General features: G+C 48.8%; 1 protein-coding gene across 1 annotated transcript in view; it reads right to left on the reverse strand.

The window, feature by feature from the left end:
• The window catches only part of LOC139367317 (plexin-A2-like), a 346959-nt gene that overhangs the window by 44954 nt on the left and 278728 nt on the right, over window positions 1-23277 (reverse strand). The window contains exons 14-22 of the mRNA XM_071105532.1: window positions 22524-22641; window positions 20958-21094; window positions 19837-20004; window positions 17956-18049; window positions 8654-8893; window positions 8242-8385; window positions 7417-7651; window positions 3767-3909; window positions 1919-2187 (exon numbers count right to left, since the gene is read on the reverse strand). Of these exons, the coding sequence (XP_070961633.1) occupies window positions 1919-2187; window positions 3767-3909; window positions 7417-7651; window positions 8242-8385; window positions 8654-8893; window positions 17956-18049; window positions 19837-20004; window positions 20958-21094; window positions 22524-22641 (1548 nt within the window). The remainder of the gene's footprint in view (window positions 1-1918; window positions 2188-3766; window positions 3910-7416; window positions 7652-8241; window positions 8386-8653; window positions 8894-17955; window positions 18050-19836; window positions 20005-20957; window positions 21095-22523; window positions 22642-23277) is intronic.

A 23277-nucleotide genomic window follows, 5' to 3' on the forward strand; every position in this document is an offset into this window, starting at 1 on the left:
GATGAAGGAAGGAGAGAGAGAGATGAAGGAAGGAAGGAGAGAGAGAGAGAGATGAAGGAAGGAGAGCGAGAGAGAGATGAAGGAAGAAGAGAGAGAGATGCAGGAAGGAGAGAGAGAGATGAAGGAAGGAGAGAGAGAGAGAGATGCAGGAAGGAGGGAGAGAGATATGAAGGAAGGAGAGAGAGAGAGATGAAGGAAGGAGAGAGGGAGAGAGAGAGATGAAGGAAGGAGAGTGGGAGAGAGAGAGATGAAGGAAGAAGAGAGGGAGAGAGAAGGATGAAGGAAGGAGAGAGGGAGAGAGAGAGATGAAGGAAGGAGAGAGGGAGAGAGAGAGATGAAGGAAGGAGAGCGAGAGAGAGATGAAGGAAGGAAGGAGAGAGAGAGATGAAGGAAGGAAGGAGAGAGAGAGATGAAGGAAGGAAGGAGAGAGAGAGAGAGATGAAGGAAGGAAGGAGAGAGAGATGAAGGAAGGAGAGCGATAGAGAGATGAAGGAAGGAAGGAGAGAGAGATGAAGGAAGGAAGGAGAGAGAGAGATGAAGGAAGGAAGGAGAGAGAGATGAAGGAAGGAGAGAAAGAGAGATGAAGGAAGGAGAGAGAGAGAGATGATGGAAGGAGAGAGAGAGAGATGAAGGAAGGAGAGAGAGAGAGATAGAGATGAAGGAAGGAGAGAGAGAGAGATGAAGGAAGGAGAGAGAGATGAAGGAAGGAGAGAGAGAGATGAAGGAAGGAAGGAGAGAGAGAGAGAGAAATGAAGGAAGGAGAGCGAGAGAGAGATGAAGGAAGAAGAGAGAGAGATGCAGGAAGGAGAGAGAGAGATGAAGGAAGGTAAGAGAGAGATGAAGGAAGGAGAGAGACAGAGAGATGCAGGAAGGAGGGAGAGAGAGATGAAGGAAGGAGAGAGAGAGAGATGAAGGAAGGAGAGAGGGAGAGAGAGAGATGAAGGAAGGAGAGTGGGAGAGAGAGAGATGAAGGAAGAAGAGAGGGAGAGAGAGAGATGAAGGAAGGAGAGAGGGAGAGAGAGAGATGAAGGAAGGAGAGAGGGAGAGAGAGATGAAGGAAGGAGAGCGAGAGAGAGATGAAGGAAGGAAGGAGAGAGAGAGATGAAGGAAGGAAGGAGAGAGAGAGATGAAGGAAGGAAGGAGAGAGAGAGATGAAGGAAGGAAGGAGAGAGAGATGAAGGAAGGAGAGCGATAGAGAGATGAAGGAAGGAAGGAGAGAGAGATGAAGGAAGGAAGGAGAGAGAGAGATGAAGGAAGGAAGGAGAGAGAGATGAAGGAAGGAGAGAAAGAGAGATGAAGGAAGGAGAGAGAGAGAGATGATGGAAGGAGAGAGAGAGAGATGAAGGAAGGAGAGAGAGAGAGATAGAGATGAAGGAAGGAGAGAGAGAGAGATGAAGGAAGGAGAGAGAGATGAAGGAAGGAGAGAGAGAGATGAAGGAAGGAGATTAGAGAGAGAGATGAAGGAAGGAGAGAGAGAGATGAAGGAAGGAGAGAGAGAAAAACGTCCACTAACTATAATCCACATAATAATTCACATTTCCCGTTATTTTCCTGCCGTAGCAAACAGACCCAAATTAAACCCTCAATGGGTACAACTCTCTTCCCATCTTTGCTGAGAATTCAAAGGATATTTCTACACAAGAGAAGTCATTGTTGATCAAATGAATGTCTTTGCCATTGTAAATGAAGTACGTATTATCTTGATGAATGGAATCAATACAATTGGTAGATGAATGCACCATTCTGGTCCCCTCCTTAAGGGATCCATATTTCATCAACATCCTCCCATTCTTTTCAACCTCCACTATCTCTTCCCCTTCCAGTATGCCCATAGCAGTTGTGTGAGTGAGTATGTGTGTGTACGCATAATGTGTGCCTAGAGCATGCGCGTGTGTGTAGCAGTGTGTGTGTCTCCTACCGACGCAGCAGCAGCTTGGGGTGGTTCTTGCTCTCCAGGTTCTTGTCGATGAGGTCAGAGAGCAGGTGTTTGAGCACGTCGGTGGCGTACTCCAGTTTGCCCTGCAGCGCCGTCATGATGAGCGACGCCACGTTGCCGCGGTCGCGCATGGAGAAGGAGCGCTGGAGCTCCAGAGTCCTGATGAAGGTCAGCAGGAACACCTTGTTGTTGATGAGCTGAGCGAAGAGCTTCAGAGCCTTCTCTGTGCTCAGCTGACCGTTACCCGACACCTGCACACAGACCAGGCCGGGACACAGAGGGTTAATACACACTGGACCACACCCACGACATCGAGAGGTTGATAAACACGCTCACACACATTCCCATTGGAAAATGCTTGTCATAACTGCTACAGTGTATACTTTGTCCCTATTGGCCCTGAATGAGGTCTTTGTGTCCCTTATAAAGTCAACGTGTCCAGCAACTCAAACTCACTCTCTACTCTCCTGCAGTTATGACGAAGCCCAGCGTGTTCCAGTCAGAGTGAGTGTATTGAGTGTGTTCCAGTCAGAGTGAGGGTATTGAGTGTGTTCCAGTCAGAGTGAGGGTATTGGGTGTGTTCCAGTCAGAGTGAGGGTATTGAGTGTGTTCCAGTCAGAGTGAGGGTATTGAGTGTGTTCCAGTCAGAGTGAGGATATTGAGTGTGTTCCAGTCAGAGTGAGGGTATTGAGTGTGTTCCAGTCAGAGTGAGCGTATTGAGTGTGTTCCAGTCAGAGTGAGTGTGTTGAGTGTGTTCCAGTCAGAGTGAGGATATTGAGTGTGTTCCAGTCAGAGTGAGTGTGTTGAGTGTGTTCCAGTCAGAGTGAGGATATTGAGTGTGTTCCAGTCAGAGTGAGGGTATTGAGTGTGTTTCAGTCAGAGTGAGGGTATTGAGTGTGTTCCAGTCAGAGTGAGGGTATTGAGTGTGTTCTAGTCAGAGTGAGGGTATTGAGTGTGTTCCAGTCAGAGTGAGGATATTGAGTGTGTTCCAGTCAGAGTGAGGGTATTGAGTGTGTTCCAGTCAGAGTGAGGGTATTGAGTGTGTTCCAGTCAGAGTGAGGGTATTGAGTGTGCTCTAGTCAGAGTGAGGGTATTGAGTGTGTTCCAGTCAGAGTGAGGATATTGAGTGTGTTCCAGTCAGAGTGAGGGTATTGAGTGTGTTCCAGTCAGAGTGAGGGTATTGAGTGTGTTCCAGTCAGAGTGAGGGTATTGAGTGTGTTCCAGTCAGAGTGAGGGTATTGAGTGTGCTCCAGTCAGAGTGAGGGTATTGAGTGTGTTCCAGTCAGAGTGAGGGTATTGAGTGTGCTCCAGTCAGTTTATCCCCAGTAGAGGAGGTGGGTCCCATGGCCGCCAGTGAACAGGACATTACCCACGTCATTACTCCCGATGAAGGAGCTGCTGGTGGGTGAAATAGAGTGTGCTGGGACCCTGTACTGGGACCTATGTGTGTGTGTGTGTGTGCTGTGTGTGGTGCTGGTGTGTGTGTGTGTATTTGTCTGTGTGTGTGTGAGGCCAGAGGGTAGAGAGGCAGAGCTGCATGCTGGTATCAGTCTCCCTCTGGGCACTGTGGTGCTTATGGAGGGCATGCCGCAGGGGAGTGATGTTGAAGCTCTCACCATTTCCCCTCTCTCTCTTCCCTCTCCCTTTATCACTTCTTCATCAATTCTCAATTCCTCTCACTCACTCACTCCCTCACTCTCTTTCCCTCCCTCCCTCCGTCCCTCCCTCCGTCCCTCCCTCCCTCCCTCCCTCCTCCCTTTAACTCTCTCAAACTCTCCCATTCCCCCCTCTCCATTTTCTCTCCCTCTCCCTTCTCCAGTCTCTCCGTACCTCCAGTTCTCTGAGAACAGGGTGGTCCTCGATGCCAGGGAAGAGGACTCTCATGGCGTAGGTCCTGTAGTCCAGGTGAGGGATACCAGCTCTGTCCAGATCACTGGTCAGCTCATTGATGTCCGTCTGCAGCTCAGCAAATGCTGGTGGGGGGGTAGACAGAGCAGACATGAGCAGGGCTGTTAGTATAGATCAACTGATTCCAGACCTGCTAGTTTAAAATCTACCTGAAACTATGGAGCACATGTACAGTGGGGAGAACAAGTATTTGATACACTGCCGATTTTGCAGGTTTCCTACTTACAAAGCATGTAGAGGTCTGTAATTTTTATCATAGGTACACTTCAACTGTGAGAGTAATTAATTAGCATTTTATTGCATGACAAAAGTATTTGATCACCTACCAACCAGTAAGAATTCCGGCACTCACAGACCTGTTAGTTTTTCTTTAAGAAGCCCTCCTGTTCTCCACTCATTACCTGTATTAACTGCACCTGTTTGAACTTGTTACCTGTATAAAAGACACCTGTCCACACACTCAATCAAACAGACTCCAACCTCTCCACAATGGCCAAGACCAGAGAGCTGTGTAAGGACATCAGGGTCAAAAATTGTAGACCTGCACAAGGCTGGGTCTTCCAGCATGACAACGACCTGAAACACACAGCCAGGGCAACTAAGGAGTGGCTCCGTAAGAAGCATCTCAAGGTCCTGGAGTGGCCTAGCCAGTCTCCAGACCTGAACCCAATAGAACATCTTTGGAGGGAGCTAAAAGTCTGTACTGCCCAGCGACAGCCCCGAAACCTGAAGGATCTGGAGAAGGTCTGTATGGAGGAGTGGGACAAAATCCCTGCTGCAGTGTGTGCAAACCTGGTCAAGAACTACAGGAAACGTATGATCTCTGTAATTGAAAACAAAGGTTTCTGTACCAAATATTAAGTTCTGCTTTTCTGATGTATCAAATACTTATGTCATGCAATAAAATGCAAATGAATTACTTAAATATCATACAATGTGATTTTCTGGATTTTCACAGTTGAAGTGTACCTATGATAAAAATTACAGACCTCTACATGCTTTGTAAGTAGGAAAACCTGCAAAATCAGCAGTGTATCAAAAAACTTGTTCTCCCCACTGTACATGCATAAATCACACACATAACAACCCCCCCAAACACACACATAACAACCCCCCCACCCCCCCTCCCCCCTAAACACACACATTCCCTTCCGGTGGCCAGTAAATTGGCTGTACTGTACAGTATCTGAGCTCCTGTGTTTCGGTCCCCTGCTGTTAGCAGCTGCAGGTGAGAGGTGGTTAATTGGCCCCATCCTGACTGAGTCCAGCACTGCCCTGAGGGAGATCCCTTAGCCTCTATACAGCCAATCACAGCCATATTTCCCACCTACCCCCCCAGCCCCCCTGCTACCCCAGCCCAGGGCTCAGACTCAGACCCCTGGTGTGGAACCCAAGTACCTAGCAGCCCTTCTAAATCCACCCTCGGGGCACTAGGCTCCTCCTGGCCACAGCTACTGGTTTAAACGACCTCTCGGCCTGTCTCCTGGCCTGTGTGTCTGATTGTAGCCAGGGCTTTAGCTCTGTAAACCCCATGCAGCCATGTGCTGCTCTGCTCACTCCCCCAGCTGGGCCTGACAACAGCCCAAAGCCCCACAGACATAGAGCGGACCTCACTATTAACTCCTCTACTCTGCCACCACCCTGACACAACTCAGATTAACGAGGCAATGACATTTGGAGGCAGAGGAGGCTGCTGAGGGGAGGACGGCTCATAATAATGGCTGGAGCGAATGGAATGGGATTAAACACCTGGAAACCGCTCCACCCATCACCACGGGCCTGTCCTCCCCAATTAAAGTGCCACCAACCTCCTGTGTTTGGAGGATGTACCATTCTAGTATACTATTTATTCTGTATGTCCCACCTTCTATACATAGGTTGGCATTTATTGCCATGAATCTTGCCCCAGAGGCAGCTCTGCAGAGTGGTCACTAGCTGGCACAGCCACAAAGTCATAAAACTTGATTTTAAACCCAACCCTAAATTAAAACCAAAAACCAATAAAAAATGTTCATGAATTTTTACGATATAGACCATTTTGACTTTGCAGCTGTATCCACCCAGCGGCAAAATCGCTCAGTTCTGCCTCCAGGGCGAGATTCATGACAATAAACATCAACCCGTCTTCTATACATCCTTTATGTTGGGACAGTCTACATTCAGAGTGGTAAAGCTGTGTTCAGGGTGGCTGGCAGGGAATACATAGCACAAGGAGAGAATTGATAACTACTGACGTATTCCACCCGTTCTCAATTGACACAAGGCTATACGGGAGTCCTTAACAAGACACCTTCACTGACCATAGTCATATGTTACATCTAATAGCATAACACAACAGATTAGACCAACTGGAATGACTCCCGGTTGCACTAAAAGAGCTGTGAGAAAATCACATCCCAAAATATTAGAATGAGCCACCGACCCTACATTTTAGTTGTCACTAAAAGAGCTGTGAGAAAACCACGTCCCAAAATATTAGAATGACCCACCGGCACTACATTTTAGTTATCACTAAAAGAGGAAATAATATTTTTTTTAACTGCAAAGAACCATTGAAGGGCTCAAAGGGTTATTTGGGTCAGTATCCATCACCTTCCCAAAGAACCATTGAGGAACCCTCCTTTTTCTGTGTGCATGGGCGCGCGCGTGTGTGTGTGTGTGGGTGTGTGTGCGTGCGTGTTTGTAGGACATTAGAGTTCAGCACTAACACAGATTTATCAGGCTTTAACTAAGCCCGCCTTTACAATTTTAAATGAGGCCATGCCTTTACAACAAACTCTGTGCAAACACACACAGACCAGAACACACATGCCATGCCTCACACACACACACACACACACACACAATGCTTCCTGTGCGTCCGTGATACAGAAAATGCCAGCATGAAATAAAGATGATACACCGTTCCAGATCTGTTCACAGGAAAACGTTGTGTTTATCAGTGTGTTTGTGTGTGTGTGTGTGTGTGTAAGTGAACGAGTCAGTGTGTGTGAACAATAGACAAGCACCATGTGCATCTAGTGTTCCACGATCGGGGTCACACACACAGAGCAAACTAAAGTGGCAGCGACTGTGTGCCAGACAAAACCTGACTCACTGACCCCTGATTCACAATACCTTATATTACGCTATGCAGCACACAGCACCAGTAATTGACTTACTACGCGGAAATACCCATTTGTGTCTTTCATGTGAGTCAATGCACTCTCACTGTCGTCATTTAACCCGTGAACTCAGCCTGCATGGCTCAGTCATTAGCCCTTCTAGGAGACCGCAATCAAAGTGTCTCAGAAACGGCTCCGTAGAGCAGAAGAGGACCAAACGTAATTGTTGTACTCGTCACAGACATTTTGATTTCAGTTTCCAATGTAATCAATCGCATTACTTTGCTGTCTCTGGGCTCCACCTCTGCTCCACTTCTGTAGTCGATACGATAGTTTGTGAGAGTTGCAACTAATAGTCTATGGTTGATTTGTTGAATAAACTCATTGATGCATATCAATGGCACTGACGGCCTCCTGCTAGTCCGTAGAGCATCTGCAGATGGACTGTCTAAATAATGTGTTACCCACCTTCCTTGCACTCCAGGGCGACCCTGGACTCCAGGTTGTCCATCTGCATCTGCAGGCGCTTCAGGGTGAGGTCATTCTCCCGCGACTTGCGTTTGTAAGCGATGAGGACGAGGATGACGATGATGAGGAGGAGGCCTCCGCCGGCGGCAATGCTGACGATGGCGGGGAGGGTAAGCAGGCTGTCTGACAGGATGTTTACTGACCCCGGAGACACATGGAGACCACCCACCTGCACCTGAATATCACACACACACACACACACATTCAAACACAGAGAAACACACGCATTGAAACACAGAGAAATACACGCATTCAAACACACACACAGAGAGAAACACACACATTCAAACACAGAGAAACACACGCATTCAAACACATGCATTCAAACACACACACACACAGGCATGCACGCACACACATTAGATTCAGTTAAATAAACCCATCCAGCGCACAGACACAGTGTGCATAGACACACACACACACACACGCACAGACACACCAACACACCCCGTCATCGAGGACAGTGAAGAGTGAAGTTCTGGGGACTTCCAGAACTTTAAGTGAGCAGACTGGCAGAAATAATTGCGGTGGATTCTAACAGAACGTTTTGATGGCTAGAGCCCAGTAACACTGCCCTCTCTTTGACCTGAAAGAACAACCACGAACGTGCCAGAATAATGGAGTCCACAGGTCAAACGTTAACGGAAATGAAACTACGTAGACACTCCGACACACAGAGAGACAGGAAGAGGGTGTGTGTGTGCGAACCGCTGTGTGTTTGTGTCAGAGCGCTCGCGTGTGTTTGCACAGACATGACTGACGTACCATGACTTTGTACTGGCCCGTGAGGTTAGGGGGCTCACACAGCAGCTGGGTCTCAGACACGGTGACAGAGCAGGGGGTCTCCCCGATCAACACAGTGTAGTTGAGCTTCACCCCCCCTGAGGCATGAGGCACCAGGTTTCTGCCCTGTGGGGGGATTGTTGAAACCTCAAGTCATCTTAAAATAATGTCTTGTTTGTTATGATACAGCAGTTATGATACAGTTATAACGTAGAACACATTGTCATACTAAGATGTTTATACCTCAGGCATGACTGCAGTTTAATGGTAGTCCCCCAAACCCTCTTTTGGTTTCTAAAATCTAGGCGAGTTACTGTAAAGGCCCTGTAAAAAGACTTTTATGGATCATTTTTGATTGATTGACTGATGACAATCCCACGCCCTTCTGCCGTACCTTGAGAATGATGGGTGATCCGGGCTTCTGTTCCAGGACTCCATTGGTGCTGAGAGGTTCAAAGTATGGGTTGGGGTAGTAGAGGAAGATGGTTTTGTTATAGACTAGCAGAGTCTGGACGTTGTTGAAGATGAACCCAAACTCATCAGCGTGTTTGACCGTGTCCAGGCCTGGACGGTACTCTGCCACCAGGGACGGAGCAAAGCAATTCATACTGGTGGTGTTCAGAACCTTACACACCTTAGACGGGAGGGGGAGAGAGGGAGGGAAAGAGAGACATTAGCTTCTGAGATGCTTCATGTGCCAAAAGACTGAAACAGGCCACCAATCCACCCTAGCCAGCCATCCTGCTCTAACAACCGAAGCTTTCCAATATGAGACGCGAGACGAGAGCAAGTCAAGCGGGATGAGCTGAGACAGTTCAGCACAGTTCATCCGTCTGCCTCTACTCTTTTCATCCCAAAGGCCGAAAGAGTAGATTCATAACATGTAGCCCAACAACCACCTGCTGTAATACCATGCCAAAATCCGCTGTTAATTGAATGTTACCCTTCATACAACAGCACACACTGGCAGAGCTAAGAGCTTGAGGCTGATAATATTGACACCAAGCACGCTACTTTTCAGATCTCTCCTCCAGTGGTGCTGAGGGAGCCTAAAACTGAGAAAAGTGAGATGATGAAGTGTGTCCGTCGGCAATCATTCTCTGACACAGGACATTGGGGGCACTGGGGATATCCCCCACTCTACTGGTCACAGATCCTAGTCTGGCAGGTTGAGGTGAATAACACTCCTCCCTGTCTGTATGCCCAGGAGTGGCCATTTTCCCTGTGAGGGAACGAGGGTAGGACCTACAGCACTATCACTAACAGTAGAGGAACCTGATTGATTACTGTGCTGCACTCCTGCTGCTGGGAGCCTTTTACCCCCCCCCCACCCCCCACTCTCTCTCTCTCTCAGAGGAGAAACTTAATTAGAGTTAAATATCTTTAAAGCTTCACAGCGCCAGCAAAGTACCATGCCTCTTACCTGTTGTCCTCTGCTCTAGTCTAGAGCCGGGGGGGGGACCAGCGATCGATAAGAACTCATCTCGTACAAACTTGGTCCCACCATCTATTGCATTTGGCAGGAAGAAAAACCTAAGCAATGCAGACACAGTCTTTTCTAAGGCAGTGCACAGCCTAAGTGTGCAGCAGGGGGAATTGTCTTAGCTACTCAAGCCATGCTCTTTGAGGTGGAACTACAGAAGACAACGACAGAGTACAACTACAGCGTACAATGGTATTTCTCCATGCAGGAAGGCATACGAGGCCGCATTATCAAGTAGCTAGTTGCATGGTAACATAGTCTTTGGACTGGTGCTGCTGGAGGTCTGTGGAGCATCGGGTTGGGTTCAGCAGGGAGGCAGCTCTGCTCCCGGAGAAGAAACTGAGCTAACCCAAACCACGGTTCGCACAGTACAGCTTTTTGCTGCGGCTGGGCTCGGTGTCTTTGTGTTGGCCCACATCGCGAGGCCTAAATGCTCCCATGCGACTCCTGTAGTGTAGTGACATCGAAAATGGAGTTTGCATGTTAGTGAGAACTGGAATACGAAAGAGAGGGAGGGAGAGAGAGAGAGGCTAAGCCCTTTTAAAAACGGATACAACTCTGTTGCACTGCTGACACACTTTCTCCAAGCATCTACTACTGTAATCCCATTATACTGTATGTTACAGAGAGAGCTTAGATGAGAGTTATAGAGAAAATACCGTGGGAAATACATACTGTATAGTGGAGTCTGATCTTGCGCTGGCTATGATTATCAAAAGCTGTTTGTGAATGTATGTACTTATTCACTTGAAAGATTCCTGCAAATAAGTATTTAATTAGCTAGATTTTCTGAGGGCTCTATTTGAACAAACCTAAACTCAGTGGTAAATCTAAGCGCCGGCGGTAGAGCTCTCGGTCCCTGTGTGTGTCAGACATATTTGCGCATATCTCCACAGCCGTTATGAGCGCAGTAGCTGGCGGTGGCGGGAAAGGGCTGGGTTTTGATGAATAAACAAGTTGCAGGTGAAACGAGGGCGGTGGCCACTCATCCGACAATCAAGGCGCAATGGGTTTGTCTAAAGTTCTGTCGGTTATTGTCGTTGTCGTCAACTCCAATTCGGCTTGGGGCCCGGTAACGAGTGATGGCAACAGAAGAAGGGAAAAAAAACATGCAGTGGTTGTTCAATACATTTGGAGTGTTGTCAGTCAACATCGTCATAAACGCTTCACCGGGTATAGGCCTTTACGCATCGCACTTCTCATCAAAGTAAAACATACTAGATGGTATTGAATGCGTGAGGCGCACTCTCAATAACCAAGATGTAGCCTTTGCCTACCATTGATACTGCATTTTAGGACTGAATAATTGAAATACGATTGAAGGAGCACGTCTTTGATAACCGAACAAGAGGCGCTCGTTGAAAAGCCGAAAGGACTATGCCCCGCTGATACAGTAGGCCCACGTGAATTGTGAATGGTGCATAAACCTCAGGAGTAGACATCTAGAAACGATTTGTGGATAGGCTACTTGGCTAATGCATGGCCACGATGAGAAAGACTTCAGACACATTGCTGTTGAACCAGCTTTCTCTATAATAGGGTAAGGGTCGCCTATACGGACTTGTTTTTTAATCAAATGAAACGGAAAGGAAGTAAAATGTTTCGCAATGTGAGTGTCATCGGATTACCTCATCTCTCGTTCCATGATGTCCATATAGCCTACATAAAGAGGTTTTTACTCACATCCACTGTAATAACGGCAGCTGGCTAAAATAATGTAATATCCTACATAGATGAAAAGGGGATGTAGATTCACTGTTTTGCTGCTGTCAAACTTGACCTTTGAATAAAGTTTTGGTGATAAAAAAACAAAATTCAAACCGGTTTCACGAGCTAAACCTTTTATTGATAGTCTTGACTGCTTAGCGAATGCATTGGGCAGGACAACAAAAACAATGGTTTTTAATCAAATGAAACGAAATGAGAAGAAAAAAAAACATGTTTTTGAAAAATGTTTCTAAATACGAGGTTTACGGCACAAAAAGCACATCTCTCTTGTTCCATGTGCATATGGGCACTGTGCGTCACAGCTGGAAAGGCTGCGCTTCAGTTGTTAAGCCATAACCAACTGCGTTACCTTTAAAACCAGCTTTCGGTTGGTCTTAAATATGCCCACCAGCGCATTCTGAAATTGGCACTTTGGCGCACGTTTTTAAGGACACACCTCAGACATTGGCACCCTTCCCACCTCAGCACAAGACAGGTAAATGACTGATCCTGGCGCTAAGAATTTAAAAAAGAAGAGCGCCGGCTTTAACAGGTAGAAAATGCAAACGAGTGTGGGTTTGACAATTGCCCTGGCTTAACGCCAGCCAAAATAGAGCCACGTCGAATCATTTCAGAGACCATCTAACAAAAGTTCCATGTCGCTGTTATTTCCATGCTATAAACAGTGACGTGATACAGACAGGCACATATGCTACCACAGCATCTTTCCCTTCCTGCCTGTCTGTCTCTGTCTTGGTTGGAACAGAACAGCGATGTATATGCAAGTCAACTACTACGGCTCCCGCTACCATCTGTTCAGAGCTGGAGTGGCTGGATGGATGGATGCTGCATGTGTTCAACACACACTCTGTGTGTGCATGTGTGTGTGCGTGTGAGGGTGGGGGGACTCAATTGTTCCTTCTCTTCCCTCCCTTCCTGAATCCTTTCTTCGGAGTGTGTTGATCTAAAGAGGTCACAGTCTGGATATGTCACTGAGCTTGGTGCTGCTACACTGAGTCTACAAAACATTAAGAACACCTTCCTAACATCGAGTTGCGCACCTCCCGGCACCTACTACCATACCCCATTCGAAAGGCACTTCAATCTTTCTGTTTTGCCCATTCAGCCTGTGAATGGCAGACACACAATCCTTTGTCTCAAGGTTTAAACATCCTTATTTAACCCGTCTTCTCCCGTTCACTAATTTAAGTGACATCAATAAGGGATCGTAGCTTTCGCCTGGATTCACCTGGTCAGTCTGTGTCATGGAAAGAGCAGGTGTCCTTAATGTTTTGTACACTCAGTGCATATGGTAAGTGATCAGGGTAGTGAAGGGGGGAATAGTGGCATCTGAGTCCCACGCCGGGCAGGGATATCATACGCTGTCAATTATTCCACTGTAGGAATATTTATTCTGTCAACCACCAGCTTGGAAAAGCTTCATGTATTCTACTCCAACCAGACACATTTCAATTCAATACAATCAGATCCATTATGAAACATGCCTTTTCCCCAAATACTGTACAGTCTTAGCTATCTGTCCTTAGTCTTCATCCCTTTCCTTATCCAGTATACAGGTGCTCCAGGTCAACAGCTATAAAATAATTGGAATCTTGCCTCCTATTATTTTTGCCCTGACTGGCACTGGATGGTGATGGAGAGGCGCGTTGTACAGCAGCAGCTGTAACGTTAACAGTCTGGCCCTCTGGCTGAATCCATTATAAGAGAATCTACTGCAGTCTGCAGCAGCCCACTCAGCCCAGGCACCACACGCCAGGTCTCTGACTTGGTGAGAGGGAGGCAGTAGAGGAGGGACGGGAGGACAGGAGGAAATAGGCTCCAGGGGTCATGAGTAGGAGAGAGGAGACAGCTCTGTAAAGGCCAAGGGTCAAAGGTTATGTGAGCAATATTCTTGCCCATGAGTGATATCACTCCTACACTTCATCCACTTCTTTCAATGTTTGTTTCCACCAGCTGGTAATGCTGGCAGTAGCTCTCTCATATTAGTCACATCTGACGGCCGTGGAACAAGACGAACGACAGCAGCTGATGAAATGTTTTGTACAAGCTGGAGGTTGTGATGGTGCTGAATGTACACATTGCAGCTGTGCCATACTGAACAGGTGAAAAATCATCTCATACTAAATGAGAGTGGACGGTGCTGTGAAATATCCACTGGGCGACCAGGCTGTTAGTGTAGCCTAGCGATGAATAATGCCCTGCGTTGTTCCACAGTCAATATAACCGTGTATTGGGAAGGTGGCCAGGAGAGTAGAACATTCAGAGTTTCGAGAGGAGGGATGATGGAGAGTTTCGAGTGGAGGGGAGGGATGGATGGAGACTGGAGAGAAGGGGAGGGATGGATGTAGAGTTTAAAGAGGAGGGGAGGGATGGATGGAGAGTTTAGAGAGGAGGAGAGGGATGGATGGAGAGTTTAGAGAGGAGGGGAGGGATGGATGGAGAGTTTAGAGAGGAGGGGAGGGATGGATGGAGACTGGAGAGAGGAGGGGAGGGATGGATGGAGACTGGAGAGAGGAGGGGAGGGATGGATGGAGACTGGAGAGAGGAGGGGAGGGACGGATGTAGAGTGAAGAGGGGAAGGGGGTGATGGATGGAGAGTTTAGAGAGGAGGGGAGGGATGGATGGAGAGTTTAGAGAGGAGGGGAGGGATGGATGGAGACTGGAGAGAGGAGGGGATGGATGGATGGAGACTGGAGAGAGGAGGGGAGGGATGGATGGAGACTGGAGAGAGGAGGGGAGGGATGGATGGAGAGTTTAGAGAGGAGGGGAGGGATGGATGGAGAGTTTAGAGAGGAGGGGAGGGATGGATGTAGAGTTTAGAGAGGAGGGGAGGGATGGATGGAGAGTTTAGAGAGGAGGGGAGGGATGGATGGAGACTGGAGAGAGGAGGGGAGGGATGGATGGAGACTGGAGAGAGTAGGGGAGGGATGGATGGAGACTGGAGAGAGGAGGGGAGGGATGGATGGAGAGTTTAGAGAGGAGGGGAGGGATGGATGGAGAGTTTAGAGAGGAGGGGAGGGATGGATGGAGACTGGAGAGAGGAGGGGAGGGATGGATGGAGACTGGAGAGAGGAGGGGAGGGATGGATGGAGACTGGAGAGAGGAGGGAAGGGATGGATGGAGACTGGAGAGAGGAGGGGAGGGATGGATGGAGAGTTTAGAGAGAAGGGGAGGGATGGAGACTGGAGAGAGGAGGGGAGGGATGGATGGAGACTGGAGAGAGGAGGGGAGGGATGGATGGAGACTGGAGAGAGGAGGGGAGGGATGGATGGAGACTGGAGAGAGGAGGGGAGGGATGAATGGAGAGTTTAGAGAGGAGGGGAGGAATGGATGGAGAGTTTAGAGAGGAGGGGAGGGATGGATGGAGACTGGAGAGAGGATGGGAGGGATGGATGGATGGAGAGTTTAGAGGGGCGGGATGGATGGAGAGTTTAGAGAGGAGGTGAGGGATGGATGGAGAGTTTAGAGAGGAGGTGAGGGATGGATGGAGAGTTTAGAGAGGAGGGGAGGGATGGATGGAGACTGGAGAGAGGAGGGGAGGGATGGATGGAGAGTTTAGAGAGGAGGGGAGGGATGGATGTAGAGTTTAGAGAGGAGGAGAGGGATGGATGGAGAGTTTAGAGAGGAGGTGAGGGATGGATGGAGAGTTTAGAGAGGAGGTGAGGGATGGATGGAGAGTTTAGAGAGGAGGGGAGGGATGGATGGAGACTGGAGAGAGGAGGGGAGGGATGGATGGAGACTGGAGAGAGGAGGGGAGGGATGGATGGAGAGTTTAGAGATGAGGGGAAGGATGGATGGAGACTGGAGAGAGGAGGAGAGGGATGGATGGAGAGTTTAGAGAGGAGGGGAGGGATGGATGGAGACTGGAGAGAGGAGGGGAGGGATGGATGGAGACTGGAGAGAGGAGGGGAGGGATGGATGGAGAGTTTAGAGAGGAGGGGAGGGATGGATGGAGACTGGAGAGAGGAGGAGAGGGATGGTGCAGCTGTAGTGGATGAGGGTGAAAGAACCTGAGAAGACTGGAAGACGGTGAAGAGAGACAGAGGAGGAAAGCCTGTCTTATTAACCACGCCTTTAGCTTGGGGTAGAGAGAGGGAGCAAGATGTATCTATAGTGGAGTATCACCATCTATTCCTTCTATGCATCTGCTCATCACGTCAGTCTATCTGAGTGTTCATTGTATGTCTCTTGGGGTGAGGTCTTTTATACAGTTTCCTAGTAGGACAATACTCTAAAGAGAAAGGTCTGATTGCATAAGGACTGTAAGTGCTGTGCTGCTTGATAGACCCAGTGAAGAGTAGGGCGCTCTCTCTCTCTCTGATCAGCTCAAATTGCTGTTGATCGCTTCCACTTCTGACAGTCTGGCTGTGTCCCAAACCCTATCCCCCTATGTAAACACACTACTTTTGACCAGTGCCATTGGGCTCTGGTTGAAAGTAGTGCACCATGTAGGGACTAGGCTGCCATTTGGGACATAACCTCTATCTATCTCATGATGACATCACATCAGCCAGGCAGACTTCTTAATGGGGGTAAAATGTGGCATGTGAAATTCTCTTGGAGGAAATGGGAGGGTGGGTCTGTGAGGGGAAAAATACACCTTTTAGCTTTAATCAGGGACAATGATTAATGTTTCAATTGTGAACCAGTGACAGGTACAGAGCGTGTCAAAGAAAATTGTCTCCCTTTCTGTGCCTTCTCCTTTGTGAAGAATCGTGTGCAGGTGACGTGAGGGAAGGATGGAAGAAGGGAGACGAGAGAGGCAATTTAGTGGAAGGCAAGTGACACTTCGAAGGCTGACATGACAGGCCCTTTCTCGGCTGGGCCCTGATTGCACGGCTTTCTGCCTTTCCCCCCGCGACAAATACGAAAGGAAGGGATGAAGAGATACGTAATTGTAACCTCAGCAGTTAACAAAAATTCACATGGCGGCTTCTTCCCTTCCCCTCTTCTGGAGCGAGGGAATCAAAGAGGAGCCGGGTGTCTGTGAGAGGAGCTCGGTAGGTGTGTGTGTGTGTGTGTGTGTGTGTGTGGGGGGGGGGGGGGGGGGGGTGAGACTGCACTTTAAAGGAGAAAGCCGCAGAGCTCTCAAAGCTTTCTGCCTGCTCCTGACTGACGCACCAGACAGCACCCACACACAAGTCAAATCCTATTTCAGCTCAGAGGTTTCCAAGAATTCTTTCTGATCTGACCCAGTTCTCTCTTTGTGTGAATAAAGCAGCGAGACTGTCTGTCGTCAGACCCAAAATGGCTGGGTTTCTTCATATAAAAGGGTCTGATGGGGTAACTGTGTCCGTACATGGACACATGTACTAGAACAAAGGACTAGGTTACAGTTTTGATGTAGGCTACTGGAGCAATCATGAAGAAACCTCAGGACCCCGCAGAACCACTTTAGTGCAGAACAGTCTGTTTTGCTGGGGGGGAGGGTTGTGAATGCAGAAGGTAAAGAGACACTACCTTGGAGAAGATCTGTTCAAATGTTCTCTAAAAAGATTCTCTGAGATGCACAGAGCAGTGTTCTGGTGAAGTGTGATATCAGTCACGTAGAGGCCGTTTCAGTCAAAGAAGAAGACTTCAGAGCACGGTCATAGAGTGTGTGTGCCTGCCTGTGTGTGAGTGAGTGTGCAGTAGGCATCTGACTACAGTGTGTGTGTACGTATACAATATGTCTTTATGATTGACAGTATTTCCTGGCATGAAGCACTTGTTCCGCACTACCTCTCCCCCCCACCCCTTTGCCCTCCCCAACCTTCACCCCTACCCACCGACCGTAGCGGTGGAAAAATCCCTTAATTAAACATGGACCCCCAGGAATGGAGAGTAAATGCAATTTGTAACGATTCCCCCGTCCCGCCCGCCTGCCCCTGATTATACAGAGAAGGGCCCTTTATGCTGACCAAAGTCTTCTGACAGCACTTCATCTTCTAATGGAAGCCATTAGGAACGGACCAGCCCCCCCCGGTCTCCCCCCAGCCTTCCAAGCCCTCCATCCTGCTTAGCCCCTCCACCCCACTAAGTTCCAACCTTTCAGCCCCCCACCCCTCCAACACCCCACACACACACACTCAAGATTCCAGAAAACTCCCTGTGTGAGACTTAACATTCAGGCTGAATCTTCTGAATAGACACCACATCTAAGTGGGGTAGAGCAGGTTAGCGTACAGTAGAGCCGGACTGTGTATAGCTGAGGCCCTGACTGACTGGCCATGGTGACGGGAGCCTGGCAGTGACAAAACGGTCTAATTAAATACTGCATGTGAACCACTCTCCAACTACTCCCTTATTTAAGGAGGCTAGTTAGAGTTAAGGGAGATGTGAGACATGGGTCATGGGGAGGTTGTAGGAAGTAGAGGAAGATGGGAGTTAGCAGGACAATACTTTATATTCCCAACATCGTCGAGACCAAGAGAGTGTGTTGTACTACTCATCCCCAGCATCATCTGGCCTAGTGTCTGTGTGTGTGTGTGCGTGTTACTACTCACGTTAACAGACTCGCGGCCGCCGTACTTGACGCGCATCCTGGGCTCCTGCACAACATCCAGATGAGTTCCTGTCACCATCAGAGGAGTGTGGCCGCTGTTTCGCACACGCACGCACGCACGCACGCACACCACACACACACACACACACACACACACACACACACACACACACACACACAAAGAGAAAGAGAGAAGTTTTACAAACAAACACACCAGCCAACAACAAGACCTTCTCTGCAAAACTTCCTTCCCTGCACAACCTCAGATAAATAAAAAATCTTCAAACTAACTTGTTCTTTGACAAGGCGTTTTCAGAAGATAATAGGGCTTTTGAGGTAAATAAATGATTAAAGATGCTTTTAACTGACTTCACTAGAACTGTAATCAAACACAGCGGCGTTGCTCGTCTTTCAACCACCAAAGGCTTTTAGCTAGCCGTGGTCGCTAGTTAGTATGCAGCGGTCGTAGGTACGTTGCTCGTCTTTCAACCACCGAAGGCTTTTAGCTAGCCGTGGTCGCTAGTTAGTATGCAGCGGTCGTAGGTACGTTGCTCGTCTTTCAACCACCGAAGGCTTTTAGCTAGCCGTGGTCGCTAGTTAGTATGCAGCGGTCGTAGGTACGTTGCTCGTCTTTCAACCACCGAAGGCTTTTAGCTAGCCGTGGTCGCTAGTTAGTATGCAGCGGTCGTAGGTACGTTGCTCGTCTTTCAACCACCGAAGGCTTTTAGCTAGCCGTGGTCGCTAGTTAGTATGCAGCGGTCGTAGGTACGTTGCTCGTCTTTCAACCACCGAAGGCTTTTAGCTAGCCGTGGTCGCTAGTTAGTATGCAGCGGTCGTAGGTACGTGGCTCGACAGATAATAGACAACACACAAAAAGCCTGTGCTGACCTAAACAACACAGACGGGCAGGACAGGAGCAGGGGTCTTCTCTCTACTGGTAGGACTGTTATCGTGATCGGGACTGTTACTGCGGCTGAGCTGAAGCACTGGGGGTTATATTTGTGACCAGGCTAGCCAGGCCTGCTGGGAGCACTGGATGAGCATCACCTAGACAGAAAGTCAAAGAGTCACCAGAATCTTTGTGTGCGTGGTGCTGCTGCAGTTTCATCACCTACAGTCTAGCGGATCTCAGTGGTAAAACAAGAGTTCATCTGAGGTCCACAGAACAAAACGCCCAATGAGCACGCAGCCCCTAACCGATCCATCCAATCAGGAGTACAAGGAGGAGTGAAGCTAGGGTGTAACAGGGTGTGGGCCAGGTAAAACATACTCGTGTGTTGCATCTAATGCATAAAGCGCATCTGTCTCCTCCCTTCCTGTTGATCTCAGCCACGCATTCCTGGGTTGTGTTTATGTGGACTGCACCCTGGCAGCCCGTTTGATCCCCAGGCCTGAGAGAAGGCATGGGGTGCGGCTCACGCTTCAGAAAAGACAGAATAGGTTTTGACGAAACAATGCGGTGCCCCTCCCCTCTTCTCCCGGTCTCTCAGCGGAGAGAGTGATGGAAGACACGCTGCTCTGTCTTCTCTTCCGGACTCAACTCCATCTCGGCGGCCATCTGCTCCACACTCACGCCTCTGCCACATGTTCGCAGTCTCTCTCTCTCTCTCACTCTCACTTAGCCCTCATCATCCCTCTCTTTAATTACAAATCCTGTCTGCCTGGGAGATGCTGCAGCGAAGCGATCCCTACCACCGGCACGTTTGGTCTGTTGTCTGACTACAGCTCTGCACTATCTAACACTGACTCACCCAAGCCAACTCCTGCTGTTAACTAGCAGTGCTGGTGGGGTTAGTTTGATGGTGGCTTCTATGAAGGACTAGGGAGAAGAGAGGGTCCAGTTCCTGATGCTGATATCGAGGAGCGTCGGTGTTGATGTTACCTGGCGATGCTCCACTCTGGCTCGATGCGCTGGACGGTGGGGTCCTCGATGTAGTCGAAACTCAGACTCTCCTTGACCTGGGCCCGGTCCACGCTCACGCTGATCTGCACCGAACCCACCCCAGTCAGGGAGGGGGCCGAGTAACACACGATCTCCGTCATGGTCCTCCTGCACACACACACACCCACACACACATCCGCCAACATACAGTCAATGTCTGCATCTCCTCTTCATTTTTCTTCACCTTTCTCTATCCCTCTCTATGGATCCTTGCCCTACCTGTCCACCCCCCTGAAACTAGCCCTGTTCATTAGCCCCCCCCCACCCCCCACCCTTCTCTCCTCTCTGGCCACGGTCAGAATCACAGTGGAGAACAATTAGCCAGGATCTCATTAGAGCTGCCTTGACTTCTCATTCTTACAGCGTTACAATGAGACCTCCGCCCTTCCCTTCCGCTGCACTGCTTTAAATAGATAGTCGAAAAGAGAGGGAGAGGGGGAGAGAGAGGAGAGGAGAGGGAGGGGTGGAGAGAGAGAGGGGTAGGGAGAAAGATGGAGAGCATGAAGGAGACAGGTAGGGTGGGAGAGAAAGCTAGATATACAGAAAGACAGAGAGCGAGAGAGAGAAAAAGAGAGAGAGAGAGAAACAAAGAGAGAGAGAGAGAGAGCGAGAGAGAAAGAGAGATGAAAACGAAGCAAGAGAGAGCAGATGAAATAAAAACAGTAAAGGTAACTGAAAAGGGGACAACTCCCAGGCAGGGGAGCATAAGGTTGTCTGGAGGCTATTATTAGAGAGGTTTGATGCAGTGGGTCATCAAAACCTTATTAAGAATTGCAGACGTTTCTGACTGGAAGAGAAGGAGAGATGCCCCTAGGGGGCTCTCACTTAGAGGAAAAAAAAGAGTGAGAGAGAGAGAGAGACCACTGGGTAACAGCACAATTTACATATATTTATTATGACGGAAGTTTTGAAAACATTACAAATGGAATTTCTTTCTTCTAACTTCTCTGTCTTCCACGGGAGGAGAGATCAGGAAGAGACTCATACAGGATGTAATAAACTACCACAAATGAACTAGTCAGTGTAAGGAGGAGAGGGGGTGAGATGAGTCTCTCACTTACCCGTAGAACTCGCAGGTCTGGTTTCCAAAGAGGACGGTGACACTGCTGCCAGCGCCCAGGTTCTCCCCCGTGATGGTCACCTTGGTGCCCCCAGACTCAGGCCCTCTGCTGGGGGACAGGCCCTGCACTGATGGCATCTAGAGGTGGAATGGAGACCGGAGGAGCAGTTATTTATTTTCCTTCCTCTAGGACTGTAATGCACTCAGCTATCATACACCTCCTGTCCCTCTAACAGTACCGTCTACTCTATACTGAGCCACAGCAGAAAATAACAGCTTTCAACTGCCCCGATCCGTGGCATGCCCACTCTCTGCACTGCGACCCCATCCTGTGTTGTGTTGCTGTGTTCTGCATTGCTGAGTTCTATACCACTGGGCCTTTTAAAAAGGCAGTCTGGAAATAACTAGTGTCGCCCTGCCTGTCATCAGCAGACAGACAGACAGACAGACAGACAGACAGGCAGGCAGACAGACAGGCAGACAGGCAGGCAGGCAGGCAGACAGACAGACAGACAGACAGACAGACAGACAGACAGACAGGCAGGCAGACAGACAGACAGACAGGTAGACAGACAGACAGACAGACAGACAGGCAGACAGACAGACAGACAGACAGACAGACAGACAGACAGACAGACAGACAGACAGACAGAGGAAGAAACATCAACACAGCAAGGCTGGAATCCTGAGAGACACTGACAAGAGTCAGACTGCTCCTCAGTGCCACAGACACACTTAGAGGGACACACACACACACACACACACACACACACATGCGGAGGGTGTTCGGTTGTTAACTAAATAGAAGAGAGCTTTTGTTGTGTGGCATTTTCTTTACCGGGGCTGTGATATTAGGGAATTGCAGGTAAAGTACTGTGGTACCCAGGCACAGCGCTGTGATGATGTCGCAACTCCCTGAGCAGCAACATGAATTATGGGTGTCAAAAGTGTCAGTGAAGACACACAAACATCACACACGGTTCCTCACTCCGTGCTGTGCTAGTCTGGGGATAGGCTAAAGCGGTACTCTGAAAACAGTTCTGGTAATTACTAGCGGCTGTTAATTGTTAAGGGGTGGCTAATTGGGAGTGTGTGAAAGGGAGCGTTGATTATCAGTTAGCTGCAGGCTAGCTTTAGTACGGGTGAGATACAGGTGTGGACGAAGGCAAGTGTGGAGGTGTTCATTCAGGTATCCTCCTATGGTTTACTACTGCACGACAACAGCTACTGTTGACAACACCTATTGTCTATTTAATCACTGCTGATTCCCTGGGCACCTCTGTGGTAATGACTGTGCTATTATGTATTTCAACATAACATACTTCAAGAAAAGGCTTCATCATTTCAGGTCATTGGTAGGCCTTTTATACCTTATTCTCTGGCTTACAAGACAACAACGGCGGGCGGCATGGAAGAAAGCTTGAGGAACACTTCTCTTCCTCATTCTGAAACCTTTTCACAGTCTCCAGCCAATCGAGTTATTGGTTATTTTGCCAAGTTTCTTACTTTTTCATTACTATTTTGTACTAAAATACTTAGTCAATAATAGTCATGATAACAGTCTTACCACAAAAGCGTAGAGCTGGGCAGAGCGAGTCTTGAGGTCAGGTCTGCACTCCCCAACACACAGCTGGACCGGGCCAGGCTTGCTGTCTGCTGGTGCTGCGTCCATCTCACACACTATCCTGGAAGAGAACACCACACACACCGTCAGACACACCATCCAGCAACGAGGAGACGAAACACAGTCCAACACTCAGCCAGACATCTAAAAACAGTGCTCCACAAACAAGGAGCGCACGATCACAACGCTCTCTAGCACGTCTATTCAGCATTTGTACAATACAGCTCAATGTCACGGAGTACAGTATTCAACACAAAGCACATACTGTACATAACAATGTGCTTTGTCATCCATTCTCATAGAGACAGTAGTGTTCTCAGCCAGTCCCTGTTCAGACTTCACCAGGTAGACTCTCATATATATGTTGGACTGGGAGGAAAAGTTACAAGGGTCATTATGGGCCTCTACGTTATCGATCTCATCTTGTGATGTCATCTTCTCTCTGGCTCTCTGATTGGTTTACGTGACACATCCAAGGCAGGCCGTTTAGAAAGGCATTGCACTGTACTCGCGCACGTGACATTAAAAAACTGGACACCTCGCCGCGTACAGCTCCACCAGCTCCACCAGTCGCCACACCACTCATAGCAGTAGCCCTATAACTTCCTGGTGAGTGGAGGGGCCTAGACATCATAAATAGCCTTCCACAGACAAGCCCCCTGCCGTGCTGATCAAGCTCCAGCGTCGCCGTAGCAAC

Source organism: Oncorhynchus clarkii, chromosome 16 (assembly GCF_045791955.1).
Source record: "Oncorhynchus clarkii lewisi isolate Uvic-CL-2024 chromosome 16, UVic_Ocla_1.0, whole genome shotgun sequence".
NCBI lineage: Eukaryota > Metazoa > Chordata > Actinopteri > Salmoniformes > Salmonidae > Oncorhynchus > Oncorhynchus clarkii.